This window comes from Cyrtonyx montezumae, unplaced genomic scaffold (genome assembly GCF_038088225.1).
Source record: "Cyrtonyx montezumae isolate F1298 unplaced genomic scaffold, pur_monq_1.0 scaffold_35, whole genome shotgun sequence".
Taxonomy (NCBI): domain Eukaryota; kingdom Metazoa; phylum Chordata; class Aves; order Galliformes; family Odontophoridae; genus Cyrtonyx; species Cyrtonyx montezumae.
The window spans coordinates 652,841-670,098 of NW_027072040.1; the positions used below are offsets into that span (position 1 = coordinate 652,841).

Sequence of the window (17,258 nt, forward strand, 5' to 3'; positions counted from 1 at the left end):
AGTCTTGAGCCTGGGCTGTTACACAGCTCTGGTGGGCAGTGTACAAGCACAGAGCAGATCTAAGTGTTTAGAGACGTGTGCATCCCTTACTTTGATGATTAAAGAGTCTCAGAAAGCAGTGTAGAAGGAGAATGACATAAAATACAGGGATATGATGGACAAAATGGTTGTGTTTCTAGACCTAAGTGATGAGAGTTTGCCTTCTTTAAAAAAAAAATCTAGAACTGCCAATCATCCTTTAAGTAATTGTGAAATCCATTACCACCCACAACCAAAGCATGGTCATAATCTTCCTGGCATGTAGGGAGGGCCACGAAGCGGATTAAAATGCTGTTGCTTTATTAGTCCTGGGAAATGATACACATAGGTAAGGCTGAGAGTCATTACTATAGCAGCAGTCATTTATACTGTGTGTATTTAAAGCAGATCAGTTTTGAACTGAACGCTGGGGATTTCCTGAATGTCTCTAAACTTTTAGAGTTAGGATTCAGAGAGGTTTTGTTGGAATTTGCAAGCAAACTGAAGAGACAGTCCTCGAAGGCCAGCTGTGTATCTGCAAAAGATGAGTGAGCAGTTCTGTTATGGAATGCAGAGGTAAATAAAGTCACCTTCTTCCCCCCTATCCCAGGCAGAAAGGATTGCTTGTTTGAAAATGCTATAAATGGGTCTTTTTAGATGTTCCTTGCTTTTCCCTGGGAGCCCTGAGAGCTCGATGTTAAGGAGGGAAACTGATTCTAATCTCGATGTGGACTGGGCTGTGCTCTAATTTTATATACAGTCTCTATTGTCAGAGTGATACTTTCAGTATGTTTTTTCTCCCTATAAATAGACAGTTTCCTTCCAAAGGAAATGAAACTGTTTGAAATAGAGGGATCTGTGTTTCTTTGAAAATCACATGCAATTGTTCTTGTGTTATAAAATAAGAAGAGCCTTTGACAGAATTCCAAATGATTATCTTTAATCTCTGTCTCATGCAGTCATATTAAAATGAACACAAAGCCTTATAAACTCTGAAGTAGGTTATTTAGAATCCAATCTCCCTCCAGGTAAATCATAGTGGCAGAGGCCTCTGTGGACTGGGTGAGGACGCACGAGGAATTCCTGCCTCTCTTATCCATGTTTCAATCAAATGATAGGAGTGATGCCATTCTGCAGGGATGGTGTGGCCAGCCACACAGAGCATTAACCTCATTAAAACCCCCAGGGCTGGTTCTCAGCTAGCACAAGCCAGTGTAGCTGCACTGGAATTACTAACTTCATGCAGATTGATGGCAGCTTAGGAGATGATTGTTAGCATAGCACTGCACTTCACTTCACCATAACTTGACTAATGTAAACACGCGTATGATTCTTACAAATACCTTTTAGGAACAATCTGTGAGTAGTTTTGTTGTATCCCTTTAAAGAACAGAGTTTCCAAGGTCTTTAAATGGGTTTCTTGTTTTCAACTCATTGGTTTGGGAGAGCTAATGCCTGTCAACTGATGCCTGTTAGTCCTGTGCTTTGTCTGTCAGTCAGATTTGCAGATTCTTCTTTTGTAGAGAAATAATTATAGAAATATTTTTATGTCCATTTTCTTTGGTGTGAAATGAATGATTTTCTCTTCACAAATCACACTTTGCATAAAAGATGGTGAAATATGGTTACATGAGTTGTTTGTTTTTTTTTAAAGCACTCTTAATTGTTTTTCATTGGGTACATCTTCTGCTTGCAATTGTGAATGTTTTAACTGCATTCAATCCAAGTGAATAGCTTCTTCCTCTAGTTTTGGTTTTCTTCTGATGCTTCCTCGTGTTTTCTTTTGTTGTGGATCCCGCAGGGCCATCTCCACATAGCCCAGGTTCCTCAAGGCGAGCAAGTCCAAATCACACAGGACAGTGAGGTGAGCCAAAGCTGTGGGTTCCTGTGGGTAAAATGTGGGGCCCTGATTTGGGAACGTGCTGTCCAGATCTGAGAGGGGCTGCTGGAGTGAGTGCTTGTGGCACAGATTTCCTTCTGACTCTACCACAGCAGTAAATGCAATATGCTTTATTGTTCTGTTTATTTCTCTTCCTGACCAGTCAGGAGGGCTCTGTCTGCTGTCTGTATGTGATGTTGATGATTGTGGTATGTGGTCTTCATTGGAGATGGAGTTGGGCACTCTCAGTGTTATGGGGAACCTAACTTGGGTGCTTGCATTGCTGATGAGGAATGAAATGAGTTTCTGTAGGTGTACAAACTGAATGTATCAGGAGTGCTCTGTATCTTTAATTGTGTAAACTCTTCAACGGGAGTCTGGAGGGCAGTCAGACCTCATCTAGTGAAGATATATTCCAGACTGAAGTGAATTTACCTTCATTATGCATCGAGCAGTCTGGCACTGTGCTTTTTGCACTTCATAATTTTTTCCACAGAAATTGAACTGTAGAACGGAAATGGATAAATCCAATATTGAACCCTCCAGTTTTGACTTTTTCCACTCAAAGTGACCACTGAGGCTGCTCTGTGTACCCGAGTGGGGGAGCTGTTGGTTATTTAAGAACATATAGAAACTCAGAACTGCAGGGGCTGCTGTCATATTTCTTCTGCTCTCAGACTTTGTTTACGTGAGGAAGCAATAGCAAAATAAGGTTAAGCATGGATACAGAGTGCAGTATTTACTATATATGATTTCCCTGCAGCATTTTTTTTTTGCCCAATGTTAAGCATATCTGTTTGTGGGTTGGTTTAATCCATTTCCAAAGTATCCAAATAACATTTCAATTAAACTGCTTTTGGTGTGGAGGAACAGTGATGACACAGGGAGGTATTGTAGAGTAAATATTATGATGAATATTATGTAAATATTGCAGTTAAAAGCAGTGTTTTTGACAAAGCTCTTCAGAGGGAGGGAGCAGCAGGAAAGGGACTGAGGGATGTGTAGTGTGCTACAGTGAGTCTGAGACAGTTCTTGAGAACACACTGTTGGTTTAAAAGCCGCTGGAAAAGAGAAAAGTCATTCATCATGTCCAGTTGTGATGGATCCTGAGGCTTGAACACCTGCACCCATGGGTTGGGAGCTGCTGGGTGTGTGAGAGTGAAGGGTTACGTTGGTCTGTGACAGATGCAGACATCTGGTTTTGAGTTCGCTGCAATGTACACAGCTTAAAAAAAAAAAAAACAACAAAAACCACAGAGGAAGTGTTGCCAGCAAAAGAAAATGTAGAAAATATGCAAATCAAAGAGCTAATTTCTCTTCCTGAATGCTGTGTTCTCCTCCCTGCTTGGACAGTGGGTTTTCTCTTAGTGTGCCTGCCTTTAACAAGGTATCTCTGAGCACATGGGTAAAAGCTTCCTTTGCTACAATTCTGCTTTTGCTTTTAGACTTTGTAGCTGCAGTTTCCTTTGAAGCACTGGATGTTACTCAGTTTGTTGCAATGGGTGCAGTTCCTGTAACAGAACCACATTGCCCTCGGGCATCAGATATTGATAAAACAAAAGCCTGTTGGTGCAGGCAGTGACTCTGTGGCAGCAGGTGGTGGCTGGCAGCATTCTGTACTGATAAGCCTTGCACAGCTAATTCTAGTTCAGTATTTCAGTAAGGCTTTGATTTGCATTGGCACTTCTATGTAAATGAGGGAAAAGAGCAATCCCAGGAAAATGTGCTGGTGCTGAAAACTCTGCTTTTTTTGGTCTGTTTATCCTCTGTGGTGAAAGCACAGACCATTGAAGTGTGGCTGAATTGCCAAGATAGCCCTCAGATGGATGTCCTAAATTAGCAGATCTCCTTAATATTGAAGTTGTTTGATAATGAGATGAGAAATGGGTTTTTCTCAGGAGTGAGCAGTTTTCTGGATTCATAGCTTACTGTCATTGCTTTTGTTTTACAGGGAAACCTGCAGATACATCAAGTGCACGTTGGGCAGGATGGGCAGGTAGGAACTGAGCTGAGCTCTGAGCACCTCCTTACTTTATAATTGGTGTTGCAGTTGGAATGGTTTGCTGCTATTACTGTCTGTTTTATAGTGCAAAGTCTGTACTTTATGTAAACAATTTGTCTGTGTGGCTGAACTTACACCATTCCTCCTCCTATAGGCCTTATCCCTGTGTTTCCTACTTTCTTTGGCCTCTTTGCTCCTATGTTTACTAACTGGATTGATTATTTGGTGCACGGTATGTTCTTTTCCATGTTATCAACAGATGTGGACTGCAGGCTGTGCAAACTGACAAACGTTTATTGCTGAGTTTCAGGCAGCTATTTTTTCATTATATGGCTGTTTTGGGAGAAACAGATCTTTTACATCTGCTTTTGTTCTTTCTGATAAGATGGTTTTATTAGGTGCACGTGTGTACATGAGGTAAGGAAAAAGTTTTTTGCTTTGAGTGATGAGTCAGTGTTTAAACGAGCAGAATTTCCACGTTAGGTGTTGGCAGTATTGTTCTCAGGCACACTCTGCTAAATGCTGAATTATATTACTGTGTCCACAGCATAAAAATATTCCTGTATGGAGCTTTCTAGGGGGACCACTTGGAAAAAAAGATACGGTTGGGAGGCTTTTCAGTTCATGTAGAATATTAATAAGCTGAGATGTCTGGCTGGAGCTTAGCTCTGCCCGGAGCTGAAGGGGCTCAGGCCACAAAGGGTCATGAAGGCCATGAGAAGCTGTTGGTACTCAAAGCTTTTGATCTTACACAGCATGGAAGCAATGTAAAAAATAAAGATCAAGGATGCCTGATGCTTTAAATGTTTATTACTGAGACATTAATCAAAAGTAATTTTTGAGAAGTGAGGCTGGGCAGGGTGGGATTTGGGGTACATGTGATAACCTTTGTTTCAGAACTCAGTGATGATTTTTTCTTCCTGGTAAAATATTGATATCAATGTTAAATCCTCTGAGAAGGTCATTCTTGGGTGGTTCACTGTCTCTCTGACAGTGGCATGTACAAACTAACCTGAATTTTAAGTCACACCTGAGTACCATTATTCCCCTTGGAGTGTGAACTCATGATAAGCGTGCCACAAATTGCATCTCAGTCTTACACAGAGCCAAATAATGCAGTCTAGATAGCCATTGGAAATTCATGCTATTTTCAGGAGTGTGCATGAATGCTAAATGTTTTCCTGACCCCCTCCCCCATGCTGGGCAGACACATCCTTTCATACAGCAGTATCACTCAGTTGCATTTCATGCTAAAATACTTATGGAGTGAAAAGACTTCCAAAACACGAATGCCCTTTGCTCAAGTCTTGCTGGTTGTCTGACAGGTTGCTTTAGGGCACATAACATTGGAAATAGGCATTCTAAAAACACTTGTTGTGTGAACATACACTTATGTGTGCACGTGCAGTGTGTCAGTAGCTTATCTGTATGAAGACACCCGTGCTATTAAGAAGTGTAGATATTTGTGGGACAGTTTGGTTCTCAGTGGCTGTATCTGTAGGAAATAAATGTAGCACCCAGCTCCCCCAAAAGCACTTGCTGCTTAGCTGTATTCCAGCAGGGCAAAAAAAAAAAAAAAAAAAAAAAAAAAAGACAAGCAGCCAACAATTATTTAGGGGATTTTATCTCCTTTTTTCACTTGACATTGAAACCTTCAGCAGCAGCTGAGGCCATGTGGCTTGCTTTTGCCCCGAGGTGGATGGGCTGTACTCACATGATTCCCACTGCAGCTGGGACTGAGCTGGCTCCTGCTCATCAGCTGAGCCGTGGTAAGTGACCAGTTCTGGAGCTATTAGCTCATAAAAATTGAGGGAAAATGAGTTAAACTCAACTCTGTTTGTGGTTTAAGGATGGAAGTTGAAACTAATGCATTTTCCTTGGCGCTGGCAGTGGGATAAGAGCACAAAAACCTGTCATGTGATACGGTTCAGCACTAATGTAAGTCATAACAATCCAGTAGCTCCATCAGCTGTGCATGACCTGCAATCAAAGGGACTAATGTGGTTTTCCCACCTGTCCATTACTTTTCAGGAGAGTGCTTTTTCTTCCTGGTTAACAACTTGAACACACCCTGACAGGGGACTCTGAACGGTTGGGTATAAGGGAAGTGAATAATGCACTGCTTTGGTGTCTTCATTCACTTATCCCATCTGCCTAGCTGACACACTTGTGCTTACTAATGGCACTACTACTTACTGTTCCCTTAGTAAACACTTCTTACTCTCCTTTTTCCCACGTGTTGTTGTGACCTTGTATCTTAATTTCAGCTGTGATGGAATAGTTTCCTTCAGAGTGTCTGGTGTGATGCTGTGTTTTGGTTCTAGGAGAAAAGCGGTGTTGATAGCATGCTGATGTTTGTAGCTGCTGCTAAGCAGTGCTGTGCACAGCCAAGGCCATTCTCAGTGAAGGGCCCAGGGAGAACACAATGAGGACAGCAGACTTGAACTGGCCAAAGGGATATTCCATGCTGTATGCCATAGTGTGGAAGGAGTCGTGGAGGGGCTGGGAGTTCATCTCACTCTCTTCTGCTCCCAGCATCAGTGGAGGGTGGTGAGAATTGTCTGTGCATCACCTGTTACATGCATTCATATAGATGTACATTGTCATAATTATTATCCTTTTCTTTATCTTGGTAAATAATTTTATTTTAAACAGCAACACCTTAGCAAGCTGCAGATATCCTCTCTGTTTAGATGAGGTTTGGTTCCACTTTGTGGAGTGGCCTTTGCAGCCCTGGCTTCTTCAGCTTCTTGTTCAGAGCAAAGCATGGGATTGTTCATCTGAAAAACAGGAAAAAATGGCATAAATCTACTGTGAAATTTTATCAGTAAAGCGTCCAAGGTGATGGATGTGTCTTAAGCCTCATGATGCTGGCAGTAAATAGCAGCTTCTCTGTAGAATGCTGCAGTTGTTGATTTCTTTTCTTTTTTTTTTTCTTCTTTTTTCTTTATTTTTCCACCCACTTCTGAATTGCCTGTCCTGGTAGTTGCACTGAATTTAGATCTTGTTTTTCTGGCATCGTTGTTCATGGAACTCATGAAGTCATGCCAGAAAGAACGCTCTCTACCTACACATGTATTCTATTAGCTGAAAGCTTCATATTTCAATGCACGTTTAATAAAAATACCAAACTGCAAAAATAATTAAGACTTCATATTAACTAACACTTGAAGCCTCAGAGCAGCGGGAGTTTTGTAGGGCTTGGCATTTTGTACTTGTGAATTACTAGGTTTCTAATCTGTCTTTTTTCTGATAACCTGACTTCCTTTCTCCTTACCTCCATCGTTCTCTTCCTTTGCTGAGCAGTGTTCTTCAGGTCAGGAGGTGTTAGATGTGTGCCCTGCACATGGAGTCCTGATGTGCTTTGGAGTGCAGAGAGGGCCAAAGTGGACAACTTGAGCAGTCTGATGTTTCTTGATGTTGTGTTTTAGGCATTCTGCTCAGGGCACCCTCACAGCCAGCATTTCTCTGATGTAGAAATTAATTAAAGTGACACCAGACGAATGATCTTCAACTAATAGCCCTAGTTTTTAAATTAAAAATTTAATACACTCAAGAATCTAAAATAAGATCATATATATATAACTGGAGAGCTGACGATTTGTTCTGCTCAATGAACGAATAATGAATAGGAATAGCAGCATTAGTTTGCTTAATCTGAAGTAAGAGTATCTGTAGGTAAGAGAACAGTGGAATCCAGAGCAAACAGAGTGTATGGTTAGCAGCAAAAAGCCAGCAACTGTAAATTGCTTTTGTAATGTCATTCTTCCTACTATGCATATGCAATGTATGCATATGTTTCTGATAGATTACATAAAAACAACCAGAAAGCAGAACAACTTAGCATCTCATAGGCACCATCTCTTGCAGGTGAGTTTTTGATTGGCAGTGCACTGAGACCCATATGTTGCTGCTGGGCTCTGTGTAGGCAGAGGGAGGGGGTGACACGAGTAACATGTTTTCCTGCTGCTCAGTGGAGGATTTGGATGGAGCAATGGTCCCATCACTTCTCTCTGAGCCTTTGTGCTGCCCTTGCTGCTGCAGGCTTTCTGGCAGCACCGAGGTAGCTGAGCAGGTAAGCTTGAGCAGAGCATCCCTATGGTACACGCAGCATTTGCTGTGAGCTGATGAATCCACAGTCAGAAAGGAGATTCTCACAAAGCTGCCTTCATGCCTGAGGAGGTAGAGTGGAGTGCTGCGGAGTAGCAGCTTGCTGCTGTTGGGCCTGCAAGGTCAGAACAGATGTGTGTGTGAGGAACGGATCAGTGAGAGCTTGTGTTTCATGTCCTCAGGAGGAGGATGGATCTGCTGCCTCGTTCAGGGCTGGTTTCAATACACACAGCACGCCCCGTAACACGCTCAAAGGAGATATGACCTCATCACCTATGTTTGAAACATCTGTCCTATTGCTGTTCTCTGCTGCAGTCTGAAGTGCTGGGCAAGCTGTTAAACCTTACAGGAATGGAAAAGGGAGAGAAGTGTTCCAAATGTTCAGAATAAACCTTGCTAATTCTAGTAATTCCATGTAATACCCGGGGAGTCTCACTTGTGAGCAGATCAAACTCGGCCGAGAATAGAGTGTTTGTGGAAGAAATTACTTAGGAACTTATGGGACGGTTTTAAAGCAGCTCTTCTGAGATCTCATTTTTGTCTGTTTACCTCGCTGATAATTACTGAGATAATGACACTGTGCAGGGAGAGCAGCACAGTTTTTAACGTCCAGTTTAGTTCATGGTTGGAGCAAGATTTTAAGTTATACAGAGAAATGTACTGATGTGCTAACCTGGCATCTGCTCACTTCTGTGCATGTCACAGATGTCATTTTACTGGGAAGGAAACTGCTTAATGTGTTTTCTGAATATGCATTTTAATTGCATTTTCCTAAGCCTTTGGGAATAGATACAGCAGTTTCTATCAACAACTTCAATAATAATATATTATCTGAAGCAGAGGGAAGAACTGTATTTCACAGTTCTCAATTCTCACATAATGGATCTAATTAAGAAGTTCTGGATTTAAAAGTACTATTATTTTTTTTAAATTGGAATTCTGTAGTCAAGAATGAATACGAGTCCTTGTTCCCATCCCTAATTTCTAAGCAGCAGAGGGCAGTAGCATTAAGGTGATGGTCAGCTGCCTTGTGAGCGAAAGCCTTGAAGCAGCGAGGAGGCAATCCAAAGCATGAGGAACGCGCTGCTCCGACACCAGCCCTGCAAAGTGCCGTGGGGACAGAGGAGCGTTGGCAGTGTGAGTCTTTCTGCATGCCTCGGGGGCTGAGTGTGCACGTGTGTGTGCTTGTGTGCAGCGGAGAGAGAGGAGGATGACCATAACTTCTGCAGCGGCTGCAGCAGGAGATGAAGGCTTTTTCCTGCTGCAGCACATCTGCTTTGAATAATGAGTGCAGAGAAACAAACAGGATTGCTAGAAGAAAAACAACACAGTGAAAACCCCAGTATAGTGCAGCTGGAGCTCAGGCAGTGCTTGGATGGTCTTGAAGAAAGTAACGGATTATTTCCTAATGGCTTTTTGGTAATAAGTTGTACTGGAGTCTTGCAGGTCTGCTCTGTTTTTAGGAGCAGAAGTTGAAAGTTTTGAAGCAAACCGCTTTCTGCAAATCCAGTGTAGAAACATTCTGTATGTGTAGACAAAGTAAGACCACTTAAATTTTAGCACAAGCCTTTTAATTGAGATCATCCCCTTGCTGCCAGCCCTTTGTGCACATCCACTCCTTAATTTGGCAGCCTACAGGAGAAGTGTTCTCCATTTTAAACTTTGGGGCTTCCCTTTGGATCGACCAAAACAGTCATCAGACTCCTGAGTCCTGCAGGCTCAAGTCTGCCCAAGGAGGCACTGCTTTAACTGAACGGGTGCTTCAGGAAATGAAAATCAAATAAATTTTAAAGCAGTTAAGTGTGTTAAGATTTACACATAAGTGAAGAACTGAGGAAGGTTCTGCACCTCTTTGTAGCAGTGTAGGATGCTGTCCTGTAGGACAGCAGTGAGCAGGACAGCCTCCCTGGTCCTCGTCATCGTGGTTGTGTGTGAGGTTCTTGAAGCAAACACACACAAATGTGTTTGCTGCAGGTTCTTACATCTGCTGTCAGGATGACCGAATTCTTCTGCCTCGTATTAGGAAACTGTATTGGGGAAAACACAGGGCAGTCAACACAGAACATCCAGCATCAGCCAAAGCACAGAAAGGGAACTGCTACTTAGAGAGATTACTGCAAGAACTGCATTCCTCGTGGTTTCAGAATGCAAAAATAACTCTTGAGATTGCACTGAAAAGGGTCACTTTTTTTAAACTGCATTCCTGGTCCGTTTCAAGAGAAAGTGCTGAGCCATTGAGCTCATTGCAGGTCAACAGGCCTTGCTTTATAAATATCTTGTTTGAAAAGCACCTGTGTTTAAATGCAGGGATTCCAGCTGGTTAAGACTTCAGCTGTAATGCACTTGTCTTAATGAACCACATCTTGTACAGCCGTGTTGCTGAGTTAAGGGATCCTTCTGCAAGGGAGCTGCCTTAGGAAGCCTGAAAGTGAAGGCACCTGCTTGTACACAACGAGGGTATGGTCTGTGTGTGTAATTAGCCTTCTGCTCTCGTTAATGATGTCAAGTTTCAGTAATGAGTTATTGGATGGCCAAGTTCTGGAGTCAGTGCCGAGCTGCAACACATCCTGAAAGCCACGATAGTTGGAAAGTAGCTTCAATTTTTCATATTGCTTTAAATTTCGATTAAACATTTTCTTTCTTTTTCTCTGAAGTTCCTTAACGAATGGAAAACCTTCTGAGTGTTTTACTAGCGCAGTTCCTTAATGGTCTGTTACTTGACAAATGATTGCTAAATTATTTTAAGGTTCAAGACAAAAAAATAAGAAGGCAAGTTATTTTTGGTAGCTGTCTCACTGCATTAACCTGCTCACGTGCAGACTTGCTAACTTTTACTGCTTAACGACAGGAGAGAAAACACCATTTTCTAAAATGAGTAGGAGGTGCAGCTCTGGCAGATGCGGAGCAGCTGAGGATAAGCATTGCTGCTGTTGGCATAAGTCTTCTCCTTCACTTTGGTATCTTTACCAAAGTGGGCTCCCCTTTAAGCCACCCTTTCTGCTGGTCTGTCTCTATGCTTTCACTCCTTTATTGCTGGAAGATGCTGCCTTGTTTTAGCGAGCCATGCTGCCTGCATCCAGCACCATGCATAGCATCCTCACCTGGGGCAAGAAGAAAACACTTCCATCCAGCAGCCTGACCCATTCTCAGCAGTAGTCACCTTGGAAATACTGTTGGCAGTCAGGTGTAGGGCATGTTCCTTGCTCTGATTTTCTGCTCTGAGCTGTAACAGGTGTACGTTGGCTCTCTCTGGAGTGGTTTGGTTTTCTTGAAATCGCGCCCTCTTTCCTTCACTGTGATGGATAAGTATTCCCTCTTTTCATAGGGCTTTCAGAGTGCTTCACAAGGACTTCTGAGGTCGTTGCCTGTTTTGATTTGAGTTTACAGGAATCTAGTGGAAGAGCAGACAAGGTGAATCCATGCAATGATATGCACAGAGAATGTTCAATTTTTTTTCCTTTTTTTTTTTTTTTAGTTGTTGGATTTTTCTTCTCAATTGTCTGGGGTTGTTTTGCTTGGTAGGAATAACACAATTTCCCAGCTAAAGCAACAACTTAGATTAATGTACTCATCCTTACAGTGCCTTCAGCTAGTGGTCTTTTCAGGTTGTGATTTCTCCTTCAAAATCTAACCGTTTCCTTCTGCTAAGTTACAAGAGTGATTTAGGCAAGCTGCGACGAGAAGCAGGTTTGCACAATCAGAATGAGTGAGGCTGCCCATGTACAAAAGGCCCAAGGGCTGAGGTGGCTTGCACACGCAAGTGAAACACGACTCACTTTGCAGAACAGGACCAGCACCTGCAGTCCATAGTGTTTCTTGAGACAGGCTCAGTTTGTTTGCCTTTTTATGAGGACGAGTCTTCATTATGGCTTTACCTTTGTTGTGATAACACTGTCTCATCAGGATCTTAGGGTAAGAGAAGCATCACAGTTGCCTTTCAAGTCAGCTTGCTTAAGAAGCTTTCCCCATCTTCTGATGATCGTTAATTACTACAGTCCTCATCATCCACTCTCTTCTGTCTTGCTTCTTTCTGACCTCATCTGGGGTGGGACCCAGCCTGCCTTTACGTGCCGAAAAATATCCCTCTGCTGAAGGTACTGTAAACAGTCTTCAGTAGCAAAATCTCTGATGTATTTATGGCACTTTGCGTTCAGTTCAGCTTTTGGCAAAGTGTAACACGAAGGAAATAGCTTCCCATTAATAACAGAAGATCCAAATTTGACCCTGCTTTCATGCTTCGTTTCAGTGACGCAGGTAAAGATTTGTTTTGGGAGCAAATAGTAAATTCCAGCAGATAGTTGGCTCTGAGAGCATAATATTATGTCTGTGTTTTAAACACGGAGTTTTTCCCTAGCACTTTTTAAGGCTTAGACATTATGTCACTCAACTATTTTTGTCTTCTGTTCACAAGTCCCAGTTCCCAACGCAATATCTTAATGACCTGTAGATTCAGAACTCACATCGTAACCTTAATTGCTGTTCCTTGCCTTGCTGTTCAAAAGTAATAGTGCACAGAGATGTTAAAATCAGCTTATTGTTTTAATATTGAAAACCGTTAGGATTTTTTTCCTCTGAACTCTTTGTTTTGTTTTGTGTGAGTGCTCTGGCTGCTGGAAGAAAGGAATAAAGGTGATTTGTTCATCTCTTCTACTTTGATGCTGTCCCTGAGCGGTGGAGTCCGTGGAGCAATCAGCAGTGGTTGTACAGCAAGGCTGTACTTTAATGAAGGTTTTGGAAAAGGATAATATTTTGTCATCTTTTTTTTTCTGTTTTCCTCCTAAGGGGGTGGGTTGTTCCATTAAAATTCCATTCAAGCAGACAGGAGCATTTATAATGCTCCAAAGAATATGTTCTCTATTTTTGAGTATATTATGTTCTTTATTCACCCAAATCTTGTTTTAATATTGCTGTAAACTTAATAAGAAGAGATGAGATATGAAGTGATAATCTTTTAAATATAAGGAAAAATAATTTTCTCTACCTTCATAGAAGGCATAGGTCTAAGCCGTCTCTTATTAGAGATTTTGGTAATAAAAATCTCTGCTTGTAGAATAGCAGTCATCACAAAGCTATCTCGCTGTGCTTATCTAGAGAAATCATTTCTTTTTTGTTTTGTTTGGGTTTTTTTCTTAGTGTTCCTCATTTATGATTTTTCTCACTGTGTGATACGAGCAGCGCCTTCGTGCTGCAGATGTGCCCGTCTCCCGTCACGCTGCGTGCTCTAATAGCTCTGTGCTCGGTTGGTTGGAGTAGTAGAGCTGCCCCTTGTACCACGTGTACTTTCAGAAATCAGTGTCCCCCATTCCAGACTGCAACCCAAGAAGAATTTGGGGCTTTGGGGGATGGTAGGGTTGTGCTGTTGGTGCCCACGATGGCTCTGTGCTGCGTGCATTTTAGATCCTTGGCTGGAAACCAGCTACTTGCTTGCTGCTGGCTGACCCCGATGATTGCTTAACTGTTCAGCATGGAGAGACCTCATTCCATCCTGATGAAAAACAAAGTGCTTGTGTTCATGTGTGCGTGTTGTCAGGTTACTAAATGGCAGGTATAGAGTTCAGGCCATTAGCGCGGTTAAACTTTGCACTATGTTAAGTGCAACAGTAAATCTCATTGATTTAAACCTGTCTCCAGATTTCCACGCTGTCTGCCTCACTTGGGTAATCCAGGGGACTTTTTTTTGCTGTTTAAGAACAGAAAGACTCCCCTGCTTCATCTCCTCTCTTCAAGAACTGCTTTCTCAAAGAGCTTGGGCACAGCAGCTCTCTCTTTTCAAAGTTAAACCGTGGTGGCTCATTTGCAGATGAGGACCGAGCTCATCCCTGGGGCAAAACCTTTGTGGTTTACACGTGCTTTCCAGACTTTTGCAAGATAGTGCTGAACACGGTGAGATTTCACGACTGATTGACTTGAGGTGGCTGTTGTTTTTTGTGTTTAATCCTTTCCATCGTTCCAACAGATTTTTCAGTCCAGTTTTTCAGAGTTCTTAAAATGTTTTGAACTAGTGGAGCAAATATCTAATGAATTGAACGAGGATGCTTGGAGAACATTCCTTTGTGATTTGTGTGCTGGCTTGGAACAAACCATATAGGGAACCTCGTATTTCTGCAGCTGGAGTTTTTAATAGTTAATTTTTGTTTCAAGTAGATACTGACATTAAAACCTATAAAACGGCCAATTTGTTGCTTGGTTTAATGATTAAAATCCCACATCAACAGCAGTTTTCAGTTCTCAGATGCTATTTTAATAAGCTGAGATGTATTCAAAATCTCACTTTATTACTGTAACATTTGGAAAGTGTATTTGGAAAACTCTCCACAGCAGCTTGCTTTAGCCATTTCTTCAGCGTTCTGTGAACAAAATTCTTCTTTGTGGAATAAGTACTTTAAATTATAAGCTTGATTGATTTTAATTTGATCCAATCTGCTGGGACTAATTGCTGTATACAGGCTCCATCAATTATCCATCTCCAGCTATCAGTTTGCGACTGATCTGGAAGCAGAAAGCAGCAGTGCTTCACAGACAGATACTTTTCCTTTGATAGGGACTCTGGGCTCCGACCAGGACTGGGCTATGAATGAATCTGGGTTATAAATGGCTCCTTTTTTTTTTTTTTTAACAACTGTTTCTACTCCTGAAATAGATCATCCCCTACTTTTGGAATGATGCTACATATTTATGTTAAACAGTGCAAGTGTTACAGAGTTCACCAGGAGGAAGCGTTAGATTTAAGTCACATGTCACGTCAGCATGATTTTCTAGTTAACTGTTTTGTTACAAGTGCAGTAATGACCCCAGAAACGTGGTATCTCAGTCCCACGACAGTGACATGGGAGGTCAGCCCATCTGACTTGGGCTCTGTTTTGTGTGCAGGACTCTGCATTCTGCTTCAGGGCTGGTACTGCCGAGCTGACTCCAAAGTTAAGTCAGCTCGATGGTTTCATTTGTGAAAAAGAAATAAAGAGGGTTGTGGACATTGCTGTAATGCATCAGATTCAGGTGGAGGCAAAATGTCTTTGGTGCTGGAAGGTGAGTGAAGGTATCAACTGATAATGACAAAATGTTAACCAGAATTTATACATCCCAGAACCGTTTTGTGCGACTTCTTTTGGAGTTTTTCTACATTAAGGCATTTTGCATGAATAGTAGTAGGAAAACAGCAGTGTGTGTGTCGGGGGCAGAGCATCTGTGCTGAACAAAGGAGATGTGGAGAGCAAAATACTGTGAGAGGGACTGGACTAAAACCAAACGAGTTTCACTGTGCCGTTGCTGGCTTTGGTGATGGGGTCACGTTTTCCCTCAGGATAAGCTTGTTCGACAGGAGGTCAATAAACAACCAAGAGCTTATCAGATGGTAAAAGAGCTCGGAAGCATGGCGAGTACATCCCAGTGATGCATACAGCAAAACTCAGTACCAAGTGTAAAGTTTTTGTCAGTGAAATTGACTCTCTCGCACACCTGGGTGTGAATGGGTTGTGTTTTGGTATGAACCTGGATTGCACATCTCCTAAAGGGAAGTCAGATCTGTCTGTAGGTCAGTGCAGTGCTGGAACAAGATGCTGGCCCTCAAAGATGTGTAATAAAACGCCAGATGATTTTACCTTTTGGTGCATGTTTTTTGTTGTCGATGGTGATAAATCAACGTGATGGTACATGAAACATAACGAAAGGAGTGATCAGTGAAATCATCTGTTCTGAATTAAACAAAATGTGACTCAGTTCAGCTTAATGGGAGTGGAACTGTCAGAAACATTTGTCATTGGCCTAATTCTTTTCCAAGTAACGCTGAGAGCTCCGTTATTTGGTGTCTGTTCAACACTGGACTCTAAATAATGAAATCACTCATGAAGTTCATGAATGTGTTTCATGGCGCTTTGTGTAGATCTGTTCTTAAAAGCCCCAAATCTGAGGAGAACAGAAAATCTGAGGAGAACAGATTTGCCTTCTGTGGAGGTACTCCAAATTAAGATGACCTTCAGTTGGATCCCTGTACATTTTCTGGAGAGGATTAGTGGTTGAGGAAATCTAGAACTGGAGATGATCGAGGTAGACGTGGGTAGGTGGTAGTTGTGGAGGAAATCTAGGATTGGGGATGACTGAGGTAGATGTGGGTAGGAAGGACTGCTCAGGGACACTTCCATTTGTTCTTTTAGAAAAAATGGTTATGTAGGAACATTGGGTACAACGGCTGCACGTGTCTTCAGTGGAAATGCTCCATTCCGTTGGGAAAAGTTGAATTCACTTCCTTGAAGGACACCATTGGCTCTCGATATACCGACACCTTGTGACTTCCTAGAGTCTACCCATGGACGGTAGCAGCATGGTTTAGTTTTCTGTGTGCTGAGTGCTGCATTTTTCATTATTGGAGTGCAGTGGAATTTATTTGGGGACCGCTGTCAAAGTTGATTGTTAACAAATCTGCCACTTCCAACTTGTGTAGGTCAGAGCTGAGTGTCCATGTCTTTCAGGTGGAGCAGCGCGTTCAATGCTTGCTGCACCTCTCGAGGCCCCCGTTCGTTAGCGCTGCATTGTAAATTTCTTCCAGCAGTTCAGTATTGTTTGTTTTTCTGGAAAGCTACGATGAAAGCTGCAGCAAAGAGAGGCAGGAGAATGAAAGAATTCCCAGAACATTGCAAAACCATCGAGCAAATGGATGCTGTGGATGCAGCGGTGATGAGGGAAGGGCTGCGCGTTCGTTGGCTCTGCTCGGGCCGGTGGCTTCTGTGCTGTGCTGGAAGCCAGTGACCTCGGGAGTCAATTAAGGACATTCCGTGTTTCTAACACAGTTTTAATCTTATTTCCAGTTCCATTGCATCAGACTAAGCCAGATTGTTTTATAGATTTTAATGTTTATTTAATATATTTTTTTCTCAGCCTGAAATATTGAAGTAGGAGAGCCTTTCCTTTCCGTGTCGGCTGCAGAATTAGGAGTGCAAACCTCTCAAACTTCAAAGCTGACAGAGAGATTTGGACTGAATCTTGGAGGTCTTTTCCAGTTTTAATGCTTCTATGATTCTGTCCCATTGCTTCTCTCGGTTGTTATGAGTTTTCAAGCAAATCTATAATTTTTGTCTTCATGAAAAACCTTTTAATGCTTGTAGTTTACCATGTTATTGTATAAGAGGAAAACATAATTCATTAAAAAGAAATTAAATTACCCCCTGGAAGTGAATAACATCCCTCTAAATTTGTTTCGCTCGGAGCAGGAGAGCAGAGAGGACAAATTGGTGGCTCCCACCCACTCAGGCTCTG

General features: G+C 42.1%; 1 protein-coding gene across 2 annotated transcripts in view; it reads left to right on the forward strand.

Moving 5' to 3' along the window:
* The window catches only part of BANP (BTG3 associated nuclear protein), a 124,010-nt gene that overhangs the window by 61,133 nt on the left and 45,619 nt on the right, over nucleotides 1–17,258 (forward strand). For both annotated transcript variants that reach the window (XM_065745388.1, XM_065745389.1), the window contains 2 exons: nucleotides 1,820–1,882; nucleotides 3,849–3,893. In XM_065745388.1, the coding sequence (XP_065601460.1) occupies nucleotides 1,820–1,882; nucleotides 3,849–3,893 (108 nt within the window). The remainder of the gene's footprint in view (nucleotides 1–1,819; nucleotides 1,883–3,848; nucleotides 3,894–17,258) is intronic.